Source organism: Lipotes vexillifer, unplaced genomic scaffold (genome assembly GCF_000442215.2).
Source record: "Lipotes vexillifer unplaced genomic scaffold, Lipotes_vexillifer_v1.1 scaffold671, whole genome shotgun sequence".
Taxonomy (NCBI): Eukaryota; Metazoa; Chordata; class Mammalia; order Artiodactyla; family Lipotidae; genus Lipotes; species Lipotes vexillifer.
The window spans coordinates 3,394,037-3,413,397 of NW_006782851.1; the positions used below are offsets into that span (position 1 = coordinate 3,394,037).

Below are 19,361 nucleotides of genomic sequence, written 5' to 3' on the forward strand. Positions count from 1 at the left end.
CTGGCAACCACCATTCTACTCTCTGAGTATGAGAGTATTTTTATTTTTTTTTAGATTCCACATATAAGTGATATTAAGGTCCCATTTAAAATACTTAATTAACATCTACCTCAGTACAAACGTGATGCACTTTTACCAAATGGTAACATTTTTTTTCCATCCCGTGTTAAACACACGTATACTGATTAAAATAATTGTTGGATGATTGAATACTGAATATCTATTAAGTACTAAGCCCTGTTCCAGGAGCTGAGGATACAGAGAGAACAAGACAGAAAAATGTACGTGCTCTTATGGGGCTTACGTTTTGGTGGGGAGAGATCAATGAATGAAATAAATATTTAAGATGTAGGGGGTGTCAGATAGTGGTAAATGATATTGAGAAAAACATAACAGGAAAGAAAGGGCTTTAGGAAGGGGACGTTTCAGTGTCAAGATGGTATTCGGGATGGCCTGAAGGAGGTGATGAGGGGAGGCCCACAGAGGGATCCACAGCAATGGGTTCCCAGACCCACACCCCATCAGCACCATTTCCAAAATGTCCCCATGGTGGGAAAGGCTGCCTTACACAGAGGTGGGCTCATCTCAACACCTGAACAGGATGTGAGAAAGGTAAATGACGTGAGTCAGCACAGACCTGCCGTCTGGCATGGAGAGCAAAAGTAAGTCCATGGTGAGTGAGGGCAGGTTCTGCTGAATTTGATTTCTATCCAGTTTTTTTAAAAAAAAATTTATTTATTTATTTTATATATTTGGTTGCACCGGGTCTTAGTTGCAGCACGCGGGCTCCTTAGTAATGGCACGTGAACTCTTGGTTGTGGAATGCATGTGGGATCTAGTTCCCTGACCAGGGATCGAACCCGGGCCCCCTGCACTGGGAGTGCTGAGTCTTACCCATTGTGCTACTGGGGAAGTCCCTCTATCCAGTTTTTATTACTGTTATTGTATTGGGATGCTTCCCGTTATCTGATGGTGATTTTTTAAAAAAAATTTATTGGAGTAGAGTTGATTTATTATGTTGTGTTAGCTTCTGCTGTACAGCAAAGTGAATCTGTTATGCATATACATCTATCCGCTCTTTTTTAGATTCTTTTCCCATATAGGCCATTAGAGTACTGAGTAGAGTTCCCTGTGCTATACAGTAGGTCCCTATTAGTTATCTATGTTATATGTTGTAGTGTGTGTGTGTGTCAGTCCCAATCTCCCAATCTATCCCTCCCCCCCACCTTTCCCCCCTGGTAACCATGACTGTTTCTGTTTTGTAAATAAGTTCATTTATACCCTTTTTTTTAGATTCCGCATATATAAGCGAGATCATATATTTGTCTCTCTCTGTCTGACTTCCTTCACTCAGTATGACAATCTCTAGGTTGGTGGTGACTTTTATGGTTAAAAAAGGAACAAACCAGCGTGGTTCGGTCTTGGTGATGGGAGAGGTCCATTTAATTAGCAATCTGTCTAATTCTTGGTAAATTAAGACCTGGACTAAGAAAAATCTGCGTCTGCTGTCCCTCCTCATGCATCTTTCTCTTTCCTCTGGAGGCAGGCAACAGGAGGGACAGAAAACGGGTGAAATGCGGAGGTAAAAGTTATAAATTACTTTCCCCCTTAGGCGATCAGCCCAGAGGGCAGGGTAAAGGTGGCAATTACCACAGTGGAATTCACCAGTTTTTCAAGTGCGAAGAGATAGAGAAACGTGCACATGAATTTCTGGAGCCCTGCTGAAGCTGTGCAGCGTGGTTCAGCCTATCAGATCATCTGGGAGGTTGTGGGCTGCAGGCACAAATTAAAAGTAATCACTTCACGGTTTTGACATCACATGTTTTTCTCCCCCGTGGGGACTGGGGGGCATTTTCTTATCCTCTTTCGGAAGTACTTGGCCTCAGGGCTCTGTCCCCACTTAGGGTCAGGACAAAGGAGCTATAGTAATATGAGCTAACATTTAGTGGGTGTTATTTTCTACTTTATAATAACAATAATCACAGCTAACATTTATTGAGTGACATTTTTTCTTTGCAAAAAATAGCTAGCATTTATGGAGTGCTACTATTTTCCAAGCGCTGCTTTGAGAGCCTTGTATGTATCATCTCATTTCTTGTTACAACTCTATGGAGCGGAAACTATTGAGGAATATGAAACAGAGAGGTTCAGTAACTTGCCTAAGAGCACACAGCCAGTAAGCACTGGAGATGGTACAGTGAGGTGTTATTTAAATAATATAGCACATTATAGCAGTGATTATAACCGTGCGTGCATATGTGTGTGTGTGTGTGTGTGTGTGTGTGTGTGTGTGTGTGTGTGGACATGTATGCAGTATAGATAAAGTTTTGGTCTCTAGTAAAGTGGGCTGAGGCTGGCTAAGGGCCTGACGCTTTGCTATCACCTTGAGCAGCGGTCCCCAACCTTTTTGGCGCCAGGGACTGGTTTCGTGGAAGACAATTTTTCCACAGACCGGGGGAGGCGGGGTGGGGGGCTAGGGGTGAGGCGGAGAGGGTGGGGGAATGTTCAGGCGATAATGCGAGCGATGGGGGGTGGCAGATGAAGCCTCGCTCGCCCGCCGCTCCCCTCCTGCTGTGCGGCCTGGCTCCTAACAGGCCACGGACCAGGACCCGTCCACGGCCCGGGAGCTGGGGACCGGTGACCTTGAGAACACTACCCTGGATGCTGTGGTGGGCTGTGGGGATTGCTGTGATCTCTCAGGGCACCTTGTAAATAGTTTCATCCGTCTCTGAAAGGGTTAAAGAGAAAATGTGGCTGGCATCGCGTAGAGGGCACGAGGGTGCGGTGTGCTTTCTTCCATCCCTAAATCACCTTCCTTCTCTCTCTGAGCAAGCGAGGCTCCGCTCTAAACAGAGTGTGTTGTACGTCTTGTACTTATGCATATTTACGCTGGCTCTGAGGCACTGGCGGAAGGTAGCTGACGTATGTATGCACCCCGTGTCTGTCTGCTCTGCTTCTGAAACTCAGATCCTGAAGGCAATTCCCAGTGGTGCTTAACAGGCTGGTGTTAGGACCCAGGAAGGACACAGCAGCCGCGCGACATAAATAGAGAAGCAGAACAGAACAAAGTTTGAGGAGAAAGACTTACATCCCTCACTCTCTCCACCCCAAGTGCTGGGGGACAGACAGACAGACGAGGTGTAAGCCTGAGTCACACCAGAAGGACTCGGGCAGCAACGCACCAGCACAGGAGCCCGAGGGAGCTCCAGACACAATTCCTCCCACTTCCAGGAAAAAGAGAAACTTCCAACTCCGAACCTGGGTGGATACCACTGAAGACTCTTGACAGAAACAGAAAACCGCGAGGGACCCACGATCACCCCCGAGCCTCGGCACTGCAGCCGCAGCCCTGGATTGCTTCTCGGGAACTGTGATCAGAAGCTGTCTGTCTCCTCCCTGCGTCCCAGAGCCGGTCTGATCGTTCCCGTGTGTTTATTGATCACCGAAGACCCTTGAGTCCGGAGACGAAGACGAAACACCCATGAACTCTCACGACCTTCTGCCTTAACTCTCTGCAGTTCACAAACTCTAGGGAAGCAGAAGGTTTTCTTCTTTCTGGAACCTGTGAAAATGTCCCTTTCCCCAGGGAGTGAAAGTTAAAGGCGCCACTTTGTCACAGACCCTCAGGAATTCTGCTTGGATCACATTTTCACCTCCGAAAAAACCATGAGGAAGCTGCTGCCTCTTTGCTGCTGGCACTCCTGGCTGCTGTTATTTTATTGTGATTTTCAGGTAATGTCCCAAGGTGCTGCTCGCTGAGATGGGACTCGCCGGGAGGTTCCCTGCATGTCTTACAATGTGGTGTTTTGTGTGCAGGTGCACGGAGCCGACACCAGGTCACAAGCCCATCCAGGTAAGTAAGGCAGCTTCCCTCCTGGTCTGCTCACTATCTGCTCTCCCTGCCCAGCCCGGGGTCTGCAAGCAGTTTGCTTGTTTGTCTCCGAGGCTGTGGGCGAGAGGCCCTTCTTGGGCTCCTCTGGCCCCGCCAGCTGTCCTGGCACCTTGTCCCGTGGGTCACTCATCATCCTGCACCTCCATCTTGGGGAAGCAGGTCTCTCCGCGCCCGGATGCTTCTGGTTCTGGGGCATTCAGGACATGGGGGTGTTCACCGGGGAAGCATCTTCTGTCTCTTACTTACGTCATGTGTCTCCAGCACAGATTCACTCGAGCTGACTTAGAGCATCCCCCCACTTCCCCGCACCGCCCCGTCCTGTCCCCATCCCTCCGAAGGGAACTTGATTCCTCCATTCCCTCTGAGGAAACCCCTCGCCCAACCGGCTGGGTCCGCTTTTCCTTTGCCCCCCTGAGTCCTCAGTCTGGAAGCACCACCCTGAGGCTTTCCTCGGGGAGGATAGAGGAGACATGAAAACTTCCCTTGCCCCTTCCCAGAGGGGGAGGCCTGTGTGACGGTGACGGGAATTTGCTTTGCGGGCCCCTTGTTCCCGTTTGCTGCTCGGCTGGCATGCGCGTGGTAGAGGGGACCTTACACTAACGTCCCCAAGTCCTCGCTTGGGAGTCCGGACGACAACCCCGGCCTGGGGGTGAGCATGCCTCTGGCCACGATTATTGTCACGGGCAGCCCTGCCAACTCCATGACCCACCAGAGATGGCGGGTGCAGCATCCCCGGCCCCATCCAGGTGGGAAGCCAGTTCCCAGGAGAAGGCTCCGGTCTCGTGGGAGCACCAGAGCTGTGCGGGGTGAAGGTAGACCAGGGGTGGGACTCTGTCCCCTTTGGAGTGACGTGGCCGTCACGGTGGGTGCTGGAGCACCCCGCCATCACTGCCACCTCCACCTGCCGTCTCAGTGGTACAGGGGCTGCCGTGTCTCTTTCATACGCATGTTTAAGTTCAATCTTTCATTGAAAAGGGTGTGAGGGCGGTGAATTTCCACAGTCTCCCCTTTCTTAGCCAAAACGCTGAAAGAAGGATTTGGGGATAAATAGGTCATCTAGCATCGCATCAAACGGAGGCTGTTCGTGCCCTGTCGCTAACTCACAGCCGACAGCTCACGCTGGTTTTCCAGGAGAGATGTGTGTGTGGCCAGGAAGGCGACAAGGCAGCCCTAGGATCCCGGCCGCAGTCAGGGTGGGAAGGGAAGCTGTAGGGTGTTTGCCATGTGGTCCCTTGGCCACATTGCGGCCCCCCGGTTCCACCCACGTCCACTGGCATCCTTGGCCCTTAGCTTCAAGGAGCGGCTTGGACTCAGTCTTGGCTCCATAGAGAAACTGCTGCTATTACATCCTAACTTAGGGTAGAAAAAACATTTCTTGGTCAGCTAACTCCATCAGAGAAATAATAATAAAACTGACGATCATAGAAATGTTGCTACAGAGGAGCGATGTGCACCGAGGCCTGGGTGGACAGCTGGCGTGCAGGGAGTTTGGGGTCTTAAGCTGCCTTGTGAGCAGTGCTCTGTAGCTGCGAGAGATTCCTCCTCGTTGAATCCTCCCGTCTCCAGCAATCTCTCTTTCTTCCTGTTCTCCCCACCCCACTTTTTAATTTTCTTTTACTTAAAAAATTTTGTATTACTTTTTATTGGAGTACAGTCGCTTTACAATGTTGTGTCAGTTTCTGCTGTGCAGCAAAGTGAATCAGCTATATGTACACACATAGCCCCTCCTTTTTGGATTTCCTTCCCATGTAGCTCACCACAGAGCCTGAGTAGCGTTCCCTGTGCTATACCGTAGGCTCTCATTAGTTACCTATTTTATACATAGTATCAATAGTGTGTATATGGCAATCCCAATCTCCCAGTTCATCCCAACCCCCTCCCCCCTTGGTCACCCCACATTTTAAAATCTTTATTTCCTCCCGCCTTCCTTCCTTCCTTGTTTCCCTCCTTCCCTCCTTCTCTCTCCTTTTCTTTCCTGTCATCCTTTCTCCCTTATTTTCTTTCTCTCCCTCCTCCTCCAGTCCTTTTATTTTGTCTTCTCTTCCTACTCAACCCCCTTTCCTGCTGAAAAGTCTGACCCCTGTCATATGTGATGCATCAGCACCTGGGCGGCCTGGTAGCTCACCACAGAGCCTGAGTAGCGTTCCCTGTGCTATACCGTAGGCTCTCATTAGTTACCTATTTTATACATAGTATCAATAGTGTGTATATGGCAATCCCAATCTCCCAGTTCATCCCAACCCCCTCCCCCCTTGGTCACCCCACATTTTAAAATCTTTATTTCCTCCCGCCTTCCTTCCTTCCTTGTTTCCCTCCTTCCCTCCTTCTCTCTCCTTTTCTTTCCTGTCATCCTTTCTCCCTTATTTTCTTTCTCTCCCTCCTCCTCCAGTCCTTTTATTTTGTCTTCTCTTCCTACTCAACCCCCTTTCCTGCTGAAAAGTCTGACCCCTGTCATCTGTGCTGCATCAGCACCTGGGAGGCCTGATGCATTTCTGCTTCTGACCTCTGAAGCCTGCAGCATCCTGAGGGGAGCCCCAGTGGAGGAAACCTGATTCCCAGGACTTCCACCCAAGGGCATCCGCCTAAGCACACAGTGAACATGCAGAGACCCTGTTCCCAGTGGGAAGAAATTTGGAAACACCCTGCATACCCATCAGTGTGGGAAAGGCTACATAAATTGTAGCATTTTATTCTAAGGAGCAGGAAGTGGTAAATAAAAATGCCAATATGATGGTGTACTGGGTGCTTTTACGTAGATCCCATACGGTCCCCCAGTGCTCCAAAGCAGCTTTGTCAGCCTCCAGGTGAGGAAGTGTTTCTGCCCAAGAGTGAGTGCTCTGCCCGAGGTCCCCGTGCAATAAGACATAGTGCTAACGAAGGACTCACGAATGTGGAGGGAGCTGGGGGTGGTCAGACTCATAACAGAAGTTGATGAAGATGAGAACAGCGTGGTCAGCCCAGGGGGGGAGGTATGCCTGGGATGTTCGGTGAGCCGGGGTCCCCAGTAGAGGCTGGACCCCTAGCGTCCTGAAGGGCGACCACACCAAAGCTTCCTTTCTAAGGTTCTAGGAGGACTAGTAAGCGTTTCCTGTTTTCTCAGTATGGTACCCAGCCCTGTGCCTTACAAATACTAGGTGCTCAGTAAATACCTGTTGGCTGGATGACACACCGTCAGCTGAAGATTTGCTGGTTGTCTGGTGAGCTGAGTCCCTGATGACAGACAGCCTGCATGATTTTAACACCCAGCTGGGGGTTTTGGCTTCGTTTTCTGCCTTGCCTCTCTATACTAGCCCAGGTAACTCCTCGATCTTTTCCTGGTCTTTATCTCTACCGCATAGATAGGTATTTAGTTTCATCAGTAATTGAAAAAGAACTTCAAATCATTTCGAGCATTTGTGTGTTTTGTGACTGTGGACTGTCATTTTGTGCCAAACTATAGCAGGCTGTCGGAAGGACCACCAGGGGCTATTCTAGCCCACCTCCCCATTCGAGGGTTGATGGAGGTGAGGCCCAGAGAGGGGAAACTGGGGACTCCATCCCACACCTGGATCCTTTTCTCTGGCCCCAGGCTGCCAGGTTTCTTGCTCTGGCCCCGAGGACAGTGCTAGGAAGCTGTGATGGTGGATAAATCTAAATCCATAAATGGCGACGGCCAAGAAGTTGCACATCACTTGAAAAAAGTTTATAAACATGCCTTTTACAGATGACTTTTGTAACGAGGGGACTTAATAAACCATGTCATTATCCAGAAGTTTCCTGGCCCCGGGGTACACAGAGCGGCTGCTTCTATTTCCAGGAGATGGGGGCAGCTCACCTCATTGGCCCCATTTAGATGGCAAGGAGGCTAACACAGGTGATTATAGTCATTATAATTCCCATAGTTATGTAGTGGGTTTTTTCCCTGTGTGAATCAATTGTTTGTTCCCTTTATTTTTTTTTATTTTTTAATTGAGATAAAACTGCCATGTAAAATTAATAATGAGTTTCAGGTGTACAACATCATGATTTGGTATTTGTATATATCGTGCAACGCTCAGCACAGTAAGGCTAGTTAACATCCGTCACCAACATCGTGTTGTATCGTCTATAAAGGACCCTCAGAGTCACTAGGTCATGGTAGGAACTTCATTCTTCATCGTCCTAGTGCAAACACAAAAGTGTTTATGATATAATTTTTAAGAATAATGTTTATACACTATTGAACAAATGGAAATTTGGCATTTAGAAATTGGGGGGCATCAGAATTACATAATCTTTCTAGGTTTATTCTTTTATTTATTCATTATTGCAATTTCATCATTCATTCCACCTATATCGTTTTTTTAAGAATTAATTGCTAACATTAAAATTTGGGGGAGAGTTCAAATGCAAAAACCTAGATTTCTGACACACACATACACACGTGCATGCACACACACACGCGCGCGCGCACACACACACACACACACACACACACACACACACACCAGGCTGTGTTTTAGACACGGGGTTAAGGTGCAAACAGAACAAATTCTCTGCACTCAAGTCGCTAAGAGTCTGGTATAGGAGACAGACAGCAAACAAATATACTAACAAGCAAAAACTTTCAAATTATAGTGTAAGCCCTATGAGAAGACAAAACAAAGCATTGGGAGAAAGAGTGGATGGTGGTGGTGATGAGGGGTGATCAGGGCAGGCCTCTTGGAGGGGGTGTCCTGAGGGCAGAGGCTTGAATGACAGAGTCGGTTACGCACAGCGAGAGAAGAGCAGGGAGGACAGCAGGCGAGTCCCACTGTGGAATGAGCTTGGTGTGTCATGGGCCAGGCAGCAGGGGTCCAAGATCTGCCCAAGTTGGCAGGGACCAATTTTCCTCTGTGTGGTGTAGATTTCCGTTGAATAAAATCAGTGGACACGTATTGCCCTACACAGATTCAAGGGGTGAGGGCTTCCCTTTACTGACACACAGAGTAAGTGACAGGGAAGGGATGGGATGGGGAAATCTGGAATAAAAGCTGAAAAGGAAAAATTAAAGGTTTTATTAACTTTTCTTTTTGAATATTGATACCCCTCTCTCCCTCCCTCCCCCCTCACTAAACTGGATCAACAAAACATTAAGTATGGATGAGAAATTCTTGCTGAAGAACTGATTTTGAAAAAAAGTATTTTATTGAAATAGAGCTGATTTTCAATGTGTGTTAGTTTCTGCTGTACAGCAAAGTGATTCAGTTATACGTATATAATCTTTTTCATATTCTTTTCTATTACGGTTTATCACAGGATATTGAATAGAGTTCACTGTGCTGTACAGTAGGACCTTGTTTTTTATCCATTCTATGTATGATAGTTTGCAGCTGCTAATCCCAAACTCCCAATCCATCCCTCCCCCACTCCCCCTCCCCCTTGGCAACTACAAGTCTGTTCTCTATGTCTGTGATTCTGTTTGTGTTTCATAGATGAGTTCATTTGTGTCATTTTTTTAGATTCCACATATAAGTAATATCGTACAATATTTGTCTTTCTCTTTCTGACTTACTTCACTTAGTAGGATAATCTCTAGGTCCATCCGTGTTGCTGCAAATGACATTATTTCATTCTTTTTTATGGCTGAGTAGTATCCCATTGTGTGTGTGTGTGTGTGTGTGTGTGTGTGTGTGTGTGTGTGTGTGTGTGTGTATGTATCACATCTTCTTTATCCATTCATCTGTTGATGGACACCTAGGTTGTTTCCATGTCCTGGCCATTGTAAATAGTGCTGCAGTGAACATTGGGGTGCATGTGTCTTTTCAAATTACAGTTTTCTCCAGATATATGCCCAGGAGTGGGATCACTAGATCATTTGGTAAATCTATTTTTAGATTTTTAAGGAAGCTCCGTATTGATTTCCGTAGTGGTTGCACCAATTTACATTCCCACCAACAGTGTAGAAGGGTTCCCTTTTCTCCACACCCTCTCCAGCATTGATTATTTGTAGGCTTTTTGGTGATGGCCATTCTGACCGGTATGAGGTGGTACCTCATTGTAGTTTTGATTGACATTTCTCTAATAAATAGCAAAGTTGAGCATCTTTAGTAGATATTTTTATGATTTTGGGGTTTTAAAAATCAAGAATAGGTTAAGTCCTTCATTTTTTCAAGGGTTCTTTTATATCCGTTAGCATGATTCTATTGTTTTCTTCATGAGAATGTTGTATAGTTCTTATTCTTTTGTTCTTAAATGTCTTGGCTGCATTTATAAATGAGAACCTATCTTCTGTTTTTTAGAATTATTATTTGAATAGAGGAGAGCTATTGGCATTTGCATATTTAACTTGTATCAGCCTCCTTACTAAATTCTTTTATTGTTTGTAACAGGTTTTCACTTACCAAATTCTTTTCTTATTTGTAACAGTTTTTCATTTTCACTGTCAGGCATATATCATTTGAAAATAATGATTATATTATCTCCTCTTAAAAAAGGTCTTTGGGCTTCCCTGGTGGTGCAGTGGTTGAGAGTCCGCCCGCCGATGCGGGGGACGCGGGTTCGTGCCCCGGTCCGGGAAGATCCCACGTGCCGCGGAGCGGCTGGGCCCGCGAGCCGTGGCCGCTGAGCCTGCGCGTCCGGAGCCTGTGCTCCGCAACGGGAGAGGCCGCAACAGTGAGAGGCCCGCGTACCGCAAAAACAAAACAAAACAAAATGTCTTTTACAAGGAACAACACAAGGATTACTTTATTAATTTTATCTGTTTGGTGATCTGGCAGACATTCAAGGCAGTTGATTATTATTTAGTCATCTGGGCCATTATTTCCACTTCTGGGAACTGTTCACAGAGAAATAATGCAAAAGAAGATTCAAGTTAGGAGAACAATTCAATGTGTGATGGTGTAGCCTCTCCAGGGACTGTTACCCAAACTCGATTATGAGAGTTAGAGAGAAAAAAATAAATCAAATAATTTGTATGGTATTAAGTGAGAAGAGCAGAATAAAAAAGAACATATCTGCATAAAATGATGTCTATGCAAAGTACAAGGAACATAAAGGTAATTTTGAAAGGATTCATTTTTAGTATATGGTGGAAGCAGAGAGATAATAGAAAGATCAGGACCAATGCAGGAGACATGTATGGAGGACACCAGTCGGCTGGGTGACGCCTGAGGGGGCATTTTATTCCTTGTCATAACAGATAGGCTAAGAGTATAGTTATCTTATAGATTATCATTAGAATGAAACGAGGAAGAGTATTTGTAAAGAACCTTACACAACGTCTGCACAATATCGGTGTTGGTTTCCTCCTCTTTTTCAACCTCATTTTTGTGTTGTTTTTTTTTTTGCGCTACGCGGGCGTCTCACTGTTCTGGCCTCTCCCGTTGCGGAGCACAGGCTCCGGACGTGCAGGCTCAGCGGCCATGGCATGGCGAGCCTGAACTTCATGAAGCCAATCACCTGACCTTTGTGTCCCAGGGTAGGGCATGGTGTCAGGTGCACAGTAAGAATGCAATAATTTATTGATGATTGGTTAAATGAATCACATGGACTTATGTTTCGAGTCATAAGACAATGGGCAAACACAACATGGTATTATGTTTTTTATGATGTCTCTAATATCTGATCAGATTATCAGAAACACCAAGAGTGTTAGTGAGAAGGTGTATTAGAGGGTTTCTTTTTTATTATTATTTTTTTTTTTGCGCTACGCGGGCGTCTCACTGTTCTGGCCTCTCCCGTTGCGGAGCACAGGCTCCGGACGTGCAGGCTCAGCGGCCATGGCTCACGGGCCCAGCCGCTCCGCGGCACGTGGGATCTTCCCGGACCGGGGCACGAACCCGCGTCCCCTGCATCGGCAGGCGGACTCTCAACCACTGCGCCACCAGAGAAGCCCTTCAACCTCATTTTTTTCTCTTGTCTGACTGTATCAGCTATTTCTTCTAAAACGCAGGAAATAATAATGGGATAATGGACATTCTTGTCTTTTTTTCTGACACGTATGGGTGTGCTTCATGCCACATTAGGCATGGTGGCTTTTATTTTCTTTAGTTAAAAGGTATCTCTCTATTCCTATTTATTATGTTTTATTCTGTAAAGACATTCATCTAATTACTGAGTTTTTTGAACGCTGGGAGTGTGTATCGAATCTATTCAAATGCCTTTTGAATACATCCCACAGTCACTCTGATACGTTTACCCTTTCCCCAATTCCTGATGGAGGTGGTAAGTGGTTCCTTATGTCCAGCTCTTTCTTTCCTAATGGTGATGTAACATTTTTATTCTTTTCTCCCCCAAGGGTTTGATGTCTTGGCTTCCGCTTCCCATTACTGGCCGTTGGAAAGTGTGGATGGGATCCACGAACTTCAGGAGACAACTGGAGGTAGACGGGGTGGGGACAGTAACCAGGGCCCCAGGAATGCACTTTCCCGAGGGAATCAGGGGCCGTTGGGAGGGACAAGGGAACAAACAGCATCCGCTCTGAAGTCAGCCACGATGACGGAGATGAATAAACATTTGTGTAGCTTCCCCCAATGATTGCTATTGCGAAGGATTTTACTAGAACTTTTATATGTTTTTATGGTTGAAGGACAGAATTTATGCTTCAAAATATTAAGATGTGCATTTCGTCCAACAACCTTTAAACAAATGCAGTTGTTTTCAGCTTTAAGCGGTACATGATGGATCAGCCTCTGTACAAGTCCCGATGTACGTTTTCTAGGTAGGCACAAATGGGGTAATCCACATGCCTGCTGAAGCAGGGGCCCATTGGAACCTAGGGCCAAACGTCATGCCAATGAAGACTGACCCCCTGTTTGTGGGGGGTCATGACTTCACTTAGCAAAGGTACCCCCGACCTACCTGTCTACTCCTCTATACGTCACTGGAAGCCCTCCTGTGAAAAGATCCAACATCACCTAAGATGCTTCCAAGGGTCCCCAATTCCTTGGAAGATAAAGCCTCTATCTGAAGCAATTCAGACATTTCGAGAAGGAGAAACCGCAGACAGCCCTGAGCACTTTTTGCATTCCAATAAGAAGCTTTTTTAAAGTCTGAGTTTTGAGTGATTTGGGATGCTTTGACATTTTAATTTTTATTTCCTTATTCCACTTGATCATGTCCAATGACTGATGTGTATAACGGGAGAGTTATGTACAGCCATCCTGGCACGTGCTCAGATTGTCTATACAGGTTCTTTGTAATGGATTAAAATCCCCCCCTCTCACATTGCTGATTACTGTGCTTTCCACACCAGCACACTGATATTTTCCTTATTCCTGGGACTTCATGTGCTGCCATAAATTGCCACCTCAGATTCTAAAACTTTTTTTCTTTTAATTTGCAAATTGAGAAGCATTACAGTTGAAGTCTGCTGGCATCCTTAGAGGAGCTCGGTCAAGGAGCCGGGCCCTCCAGAAGGGTGCTGTCCTCCTGTGTAGGGCCACCGGAGGCCCTGCCTTATTCTGCATTGCCTCTTGCTTGTCTGCGTATCAGGCAGCAGTGGCGGCCACAGGAAAACCTGGATTGGGCCACTGGGGCTCCATATTTTCTCCAGATATTCTGTACCATAGGGTTGGAAGGTCCCTGTGATAGTTATTTTATGACTACCTCAGGTTAAAAGAAATGGTTTCCCCTTGTTATAATCTAATTTTCTTTTCTCAGGCCCTTTACTTTAAAGCCTTTGAAATGAGATCATTCCAAGTGGAAACTGCATTGTCAAAATAGCTCCTTGTTTAGGACCGAGGCGCTATTTTAGGAATTACTTCAAACAGAGCTCAAATAAAGATCCGTATATTTCTCTCCTCACCCCCTCAACTCATTTCATTGCCGTAGATTATCAGAAAGAATTACACCGTGGTTGAATTTTGTTCACCCAAAGTATTATTTCCCCGTAAATCTCGAACTATATTGGCGTTTGTCCCCAAACACTTGAGTGATGATGCTTTCACTGCACTGTTCCATTGGGTCCATTCTTTATGTTATCCTGCTTTACTGGCATATTTCAATTTGATTCCAGGCTTCACATTTTACTTCTGGGGACAGTTGAATGGTGTTGGGAATCATTGCATGGAGGCCCTGCTTTGTCATTTGTCGCTGAATTCTCTGTTGTTTTGTCCATTCGTCATAATAACATGCAGTTGTTTTCATGCTGTGCTGCTGTTTCATCAGTTCTCGTGACATCACAACCGTTAATCCTTTTGTTAAGGCTATTTTATGGCCGAGTTCAATTTCATATCTCTCAACTAAGTATCTGGATGGGAACGGGAGCCAGCAAACCGCAACCAAATACAGCGGCGATCACGCCCTAGGTTTGGGACTGAATGGGGCCGCTGGAGTGGCCCTAATGTCCCCTGAAAAAATAAGGGGGAGGTGGGGTCGGAAGAGAAAATCCAAGCTGTTTGCGGGATGAAAGGCACACTTGTCGATGTGTGTTGAGTTGAGAGATATGTCGGTTCCATTTGTTTTTTGTGTCACTCATTCATTGTGCTTTTTTCTTTTGTTGTTTTACCCACACAGCATTACGAACCCACAACCTCACTGTGCTCCCTCCCCATAATTCTACCTTTGTATATACCAATGACTCTGCCTACTCAAATTTCTCTGCAACCGTAGGTGAGCATGTTTCTTCTGTGTTCTGTCGAGTTTGGATCTGCAATGAATTGAAAGGCCATTCCAAGTTGGTTCTATATGAATTCACTATATCTTGACTAGCAAACAAGCAAATAACCAGAAAAACGGCCAAAGATCCAGGGTATTGAACATGACAACTTCGAATTAGGTCTAAAGGAGTTACCACAGATTGCAGTATATTCGGGGGTGTCTATACGCTTTCAAGCGACCAGGGTCTTCCAAACCAGCTGCTTGTTTTCAGAACAATACAGACATAAGATGAGTAGTTTCTACAAATAGTACTTGTTTGGATTTTTAAATGGATTATATTCTTTGGGGGAGGAAAAACATGCCCTTTGAATGGAAAATTAAAGTTGATTTTAAAATACCTCGTCAAAAATTTGATCTCTTACAAACATTAAAATCGGCATTTCTTCTGTAGCTGGGATTTATTTTTTTAATCATTAGAAGCTGTTTTCTAAGACACACCCACAAGAGTCATGGCTAAATGACTATCTTATTTAATAACCTCCAGAGCCCGTATGTTTCAGATTTTGCTTATGCAGCACAGAGCAGAATGGATAGTAGCAATTGGGCAGCTCTCTGGTCAGTGGGGAGAGTCAGCTCAGGCAATTTAGGTCTCACTCCTGATCTTTTTACAATATATAACCTGATTTTGCTCTTTCAACTCTGGGATGTTTCGCTTCCAAAATTAATTTTGCCAAGCAAACAGTCTGGTTTAGGGGTTTATACAGCCTCATTCAATCATGAACTGTGAACTGCCCATGTAACTTTGTAATATGTAGATCATCTCCAGCAATAAACGAGATAGATTAAAAAAAATAAGTTTAGGGCTTCCCTGGTGGCGCAGTGGTTGAGAGTCCTCCTGCCGATGCAGGGGACACGGGTTCGTGCCCCGGTCCGGGAAGATCCCACGTGCCGCGGAGCGGCTGGGCCCGTGAGCCGTGGCCGCTGAGCCTGCGCGTCCGGAGCCTGTGCTCCGCAACGGGAGAGGCCACAACAGTGAGAGGCCCGCGTACCGCAAAAAAAAAAAAAAAAGTTTAAACACCATAAGGAAAAACTTGAAACCCTTTGAGTTGGTATCCACATGCCAATGGTTGTCAGAAAATCTGAGCTGGGGTAGCAGTTGGTCAAAGAGCCTCCAGTGCTACGTACGTCTTCATCTGGCTCAACAGCTCCAAGGGCAGGAGGCATGGGCCACAGGGCAGAGGGTCATCTGGACGACTTTGACCCCAGTCAGCAATACGTGGCTCATCACCCTTGGCTTCAATTCTGTAAACCACTGACATCGCACTGACACCATCAGAGAGGTTTGCTATGGGAATGGGACAAACAAAAAGATGACGGAACTGGCGTCTCTGCCAGGACTGCTGGCCCTGCGGTCTTGTCATTGGCGGGCTCTTCTGGGACGACTCGAAGTGTAGCTCTGCATGTCCTTCCTAGAGTTTGAAAATGAATTCTCTTAAAATCACGGGCTCCCATGTCTAGGATTGGGGGCTCTCAATGAGAACTCAAAAGGAGAGTTCGTTCATGTGTAGTTTTACGTTCAAACTTGAATCTCAGTGTTTCACTTGGAAAGTCTGGTGTGAAGATGGCAGTGAGAACTCATGAAGAGGTGGATGGAATGAAAGTTTAGGACAGTAGGAGAGTCTAATCACATGGCTTCTGGTAACTCAACTGTCGGCCAACGTAGCAGTTATAAGAGTGTTATATTACAGCACATATTATACACTGGAATGATATTAATTAATGTGATACAATATTAATAGGATAGAATATTTAATATTGACACGAATGTATGTTATTTGTGATTTAGTTCTTAATTATGAAACGTTAACGCCTGTTAATATTATATAATAATATATAATGTTCGAAATATTTAATTATAAATATAAATTAACACAGTATACTTAGATGTAAGTTGTTTGTAAGCCTGACACATCTCTGGACGTTGCATCTCACGTGATCATTAACCTACAGTGTTGCCATTCTTCTCACTTAGATATTGTAGAAGGAAAGGTCAACAAAGGCATTTACCTCAAGGAGGAAAAAGGAGTCACATTTCTCTATTACGGAAGGTACAAAACTTCTTGCATCAGTAATCCAGCACAGTGCGGCCCTGAGGGTGAGTGATGACCTCCATTCTTTTTCTTTTTCTTCTTTTTTTTTTTTTTTTTTAAGTTCATTTCATTGCCAGGTACCATCTGTTGCTCTGGGCCACGGCAGATGTGAAGGCGAAGTTCAGCTGCAGGATGCGTGCAAATGTCACATACGGCTTTGAGGGGAGGGGAGGGGAGGGGAGGGATAGGGAAGCAGACACCTAAGAATTCTAATGAGAGACTGGTCCTGGAGATGGAATTAAAACACCGCCTCATGTCTCATGAAGGTGTGAGAGCAAAATATTTAATCTTGTAAAGCAAAATCAAACAAACAACAACAACCAAAAAACCCAAGAAACAAACAAAAAAGAACCCTCCATAAAAAGCAGGCACAGTGATGTCACACTGGAGTTCGGATGGGGCCATGGAGTTTGCGGGAAGTAAATTGATGGTGTGGCTCACAGAACGTTATTTCTGGCTCCAGGATGTTGGCGATGGACCTGGGCGGGGCGTGCCTTTTAAGACTTGTGCCATGGGTTTGCTCCTTTTATATCCATCAAGATTGGAGGGGGCAGTGGAGAGAGATGTCCCAGCAAGAGGTTGCAGGTCTGTGGTGAAAATAATGCACATGGACGAAACACATAGATGCAAAAGAGAAGTTAGGAACCTATTCCTTCTTTCTTTTTTTTTTTTTTTCTTCTTCTATGAAAAGTAAACTGCTCTCCAGTGTCTGAGCTTCAGACAATGGACATCTGAGCCACATTTCAAAACTTTCTGGGAAATTGTTCTCTGCCATCCAAATCAGCTTCAAGCTTCCAAGTTCCATTATCCTAAAGAAATAAAAAATTTTCTTTCTAGGAAAGAAAAAAGTTTAATGCAAGCCAATCTGAAAGCCCTAAGGCTTTTTGGACATCCATGGCCTTATCAAAACCGCCCTGTGATGAATTCATTGTTCTTGACTCTGGGCCATAATGGGTTACATTCCAGTAAAAGTAAACAAAAGCTTAACAAGGTGATAACATGTGGAAGGAAACGTTTTGGACTTCGCAGAACCCAGAGTTTTGAGAAAGGGTTTCGAGGTCCCAAACCACGCCAGGTTTACAAATCCACAGTTCAAACTGTTCCTGAATTCAAACAGCCCTATAAACACAGCAGCCTTGTTTATTCCTCTAAATTTAAAACAGCCCCGCCTCAGCTACAAGGGCTAAGAGAAGCAAGAAGGCAGGCACGCCTGCCTCAGCCCTTCCCTGCCTCGGTCAGGAAGGCAGTGAGCAGGGGGGGGGGGGGCCTCTGCCTGGTCTCTCTCTGGGTCTGTAGGGAACGGCCTCTCCCGGAGGACAGGTGTCTCTACAGCCTCAGCTACCAACTGGAATTGACCCGTGTGGGATGGAAGGTCCCGGGAATTCCAGTGGCTGGGACGATCACAGACGACCAGCCTTTGAAGGGTGACTATGATGGGACCAGTGGGGCAGCCCAGCTATTGCAAATCAGAACTATTGGGAGGTTTTACCTGAACTCTGCGGTCATAAATTAGAGGCCTCCGAGCTGACTCTGGCCTGTGGCTGCGTTTCGTTTCGCAAAAGCACGGAGTTAAAAACTTTTAATTAGTTGCCAATGTTGAAAAATAGGAAGATTTCCCATGAAAATATGAATTTCCAATTTCTCTTGAGAAATCCACCCCTCCCAGCCTCTGGCCCATTCTGATTGGGTGGGGCTGAATGGAACGGCCCCCTTCGTGATGGACATTGCCCTTTGGTTCATCACAGACTTCTGACCCTTTGATCATTGGGCCGGTTGGACACAGAGCACGTTAACGGCATGGGCTCTGAGGCCAGGTGGCCTGGGTTCCAATTCCTGTTCTAATGCTTTCTGCGGTGACCTTGGGTAACCATTTAACCTCTGAGTCCAAGTTCCTTATCTGTAAAACGGGTCAATCAAAGTACCTTGCTCATGGGGTTGTTCTGAAGACTGGCACGTGGTTGGTCCAGCATTGAGAGGCCCTTGGGGTCAGGTTTGGGTGGCTCCAAACTTCCCTCCTGTCACCAGGATCTTGGAACCCACCCAATCTGCTCGCTTGTATGTGACCCTATGACAGGGGCTGACATGGCTGGACTGATCATAATAATGACCCACAATTGCTAATCATTTACGTCATGCCAGTCAGTGTTCTAATCCCATCACATGTATTAATTCATTTCATCCTCAAAAAAAACCGAGACAGACGAGAGCTCAGGTGGTAGAGAGAGCTGTGAACTTTGGCTTCACCTCGCACCCTGTTGACAACTTTTCCTGTGTCGTGTTAACTGGAGCCTTTTAAGGTGTTTTTCGGGTGGCCACTTTCTCTAGAGAATGGCCAGATATCCAGGGAAGCCAGGAAGCCTCAAGTCAGCCTTGGCTCCCAGAGACCGTGCTGCTGGGGGGCTTAATGCAGATGCAGAGGGAGGTTGGGTATTCCTCCATCCACCTCCCTTGGTGTGGTCTTCAGACAGGGCCACCGAGCATGGGTGCCATCCTAAGGACCACTGCATGCATCTCCCCATTTTACTGAGCATATCCTTTGCTCTGGTGGGTTTCCCTGGGGCCTCAAATAGCTTGTATTTCTGGGTTTAAGGAGAACAGCGAAGGTTTGCCCAGCATTTTCCAAATCAAAGTCCACGCAGCACGTGAAATAGGTGAGATGATTTCAGGTGCACTTGCAGCGATTAAACAATTAATGGTTATGTTTCTATTTTAAGATAGCTCATCAGAAGCTTAAGATAGCTTTTATAGACGTTCTTTAGGATAAGACTTCAGTAAGCAGT

At 45.9% G+C, this 19,361-nt stretch overlaps 1 protein-coding gene across 1 annotated transcript in view; it reads left to right on the forward strand.

The window, feature by feature from the left end:
- The first annotated feature begins 3,666 nt into the window (after positions 1–3,666).
- ADGRD1 (adhesion G protein-coupled receptor D1) overlaps positions 3,667–19,361 on the forward strand; it is a 139,301-nt gene continuing 123,606 nt past the window's right edge. The window contains exons 1-4 of the mRNA XM_007455454.1: positions 3,667–3,732; positions 3,817–3,853; positions 12,129–12,212; positions 16,464–16,586. Of these exons, the coding sequence (XP_007455516.1) occupies positions 3,667–3,732; positions 3,817–3,853; positions 12,129–12,212; positions 16,464–16,586 (310 nt within the window). The remainder of the gene's footprint in view (positions 3,733–3,816; positions 3,854–12,128; positions 12,213–16,463; positions 16,587–19,361) is intronic.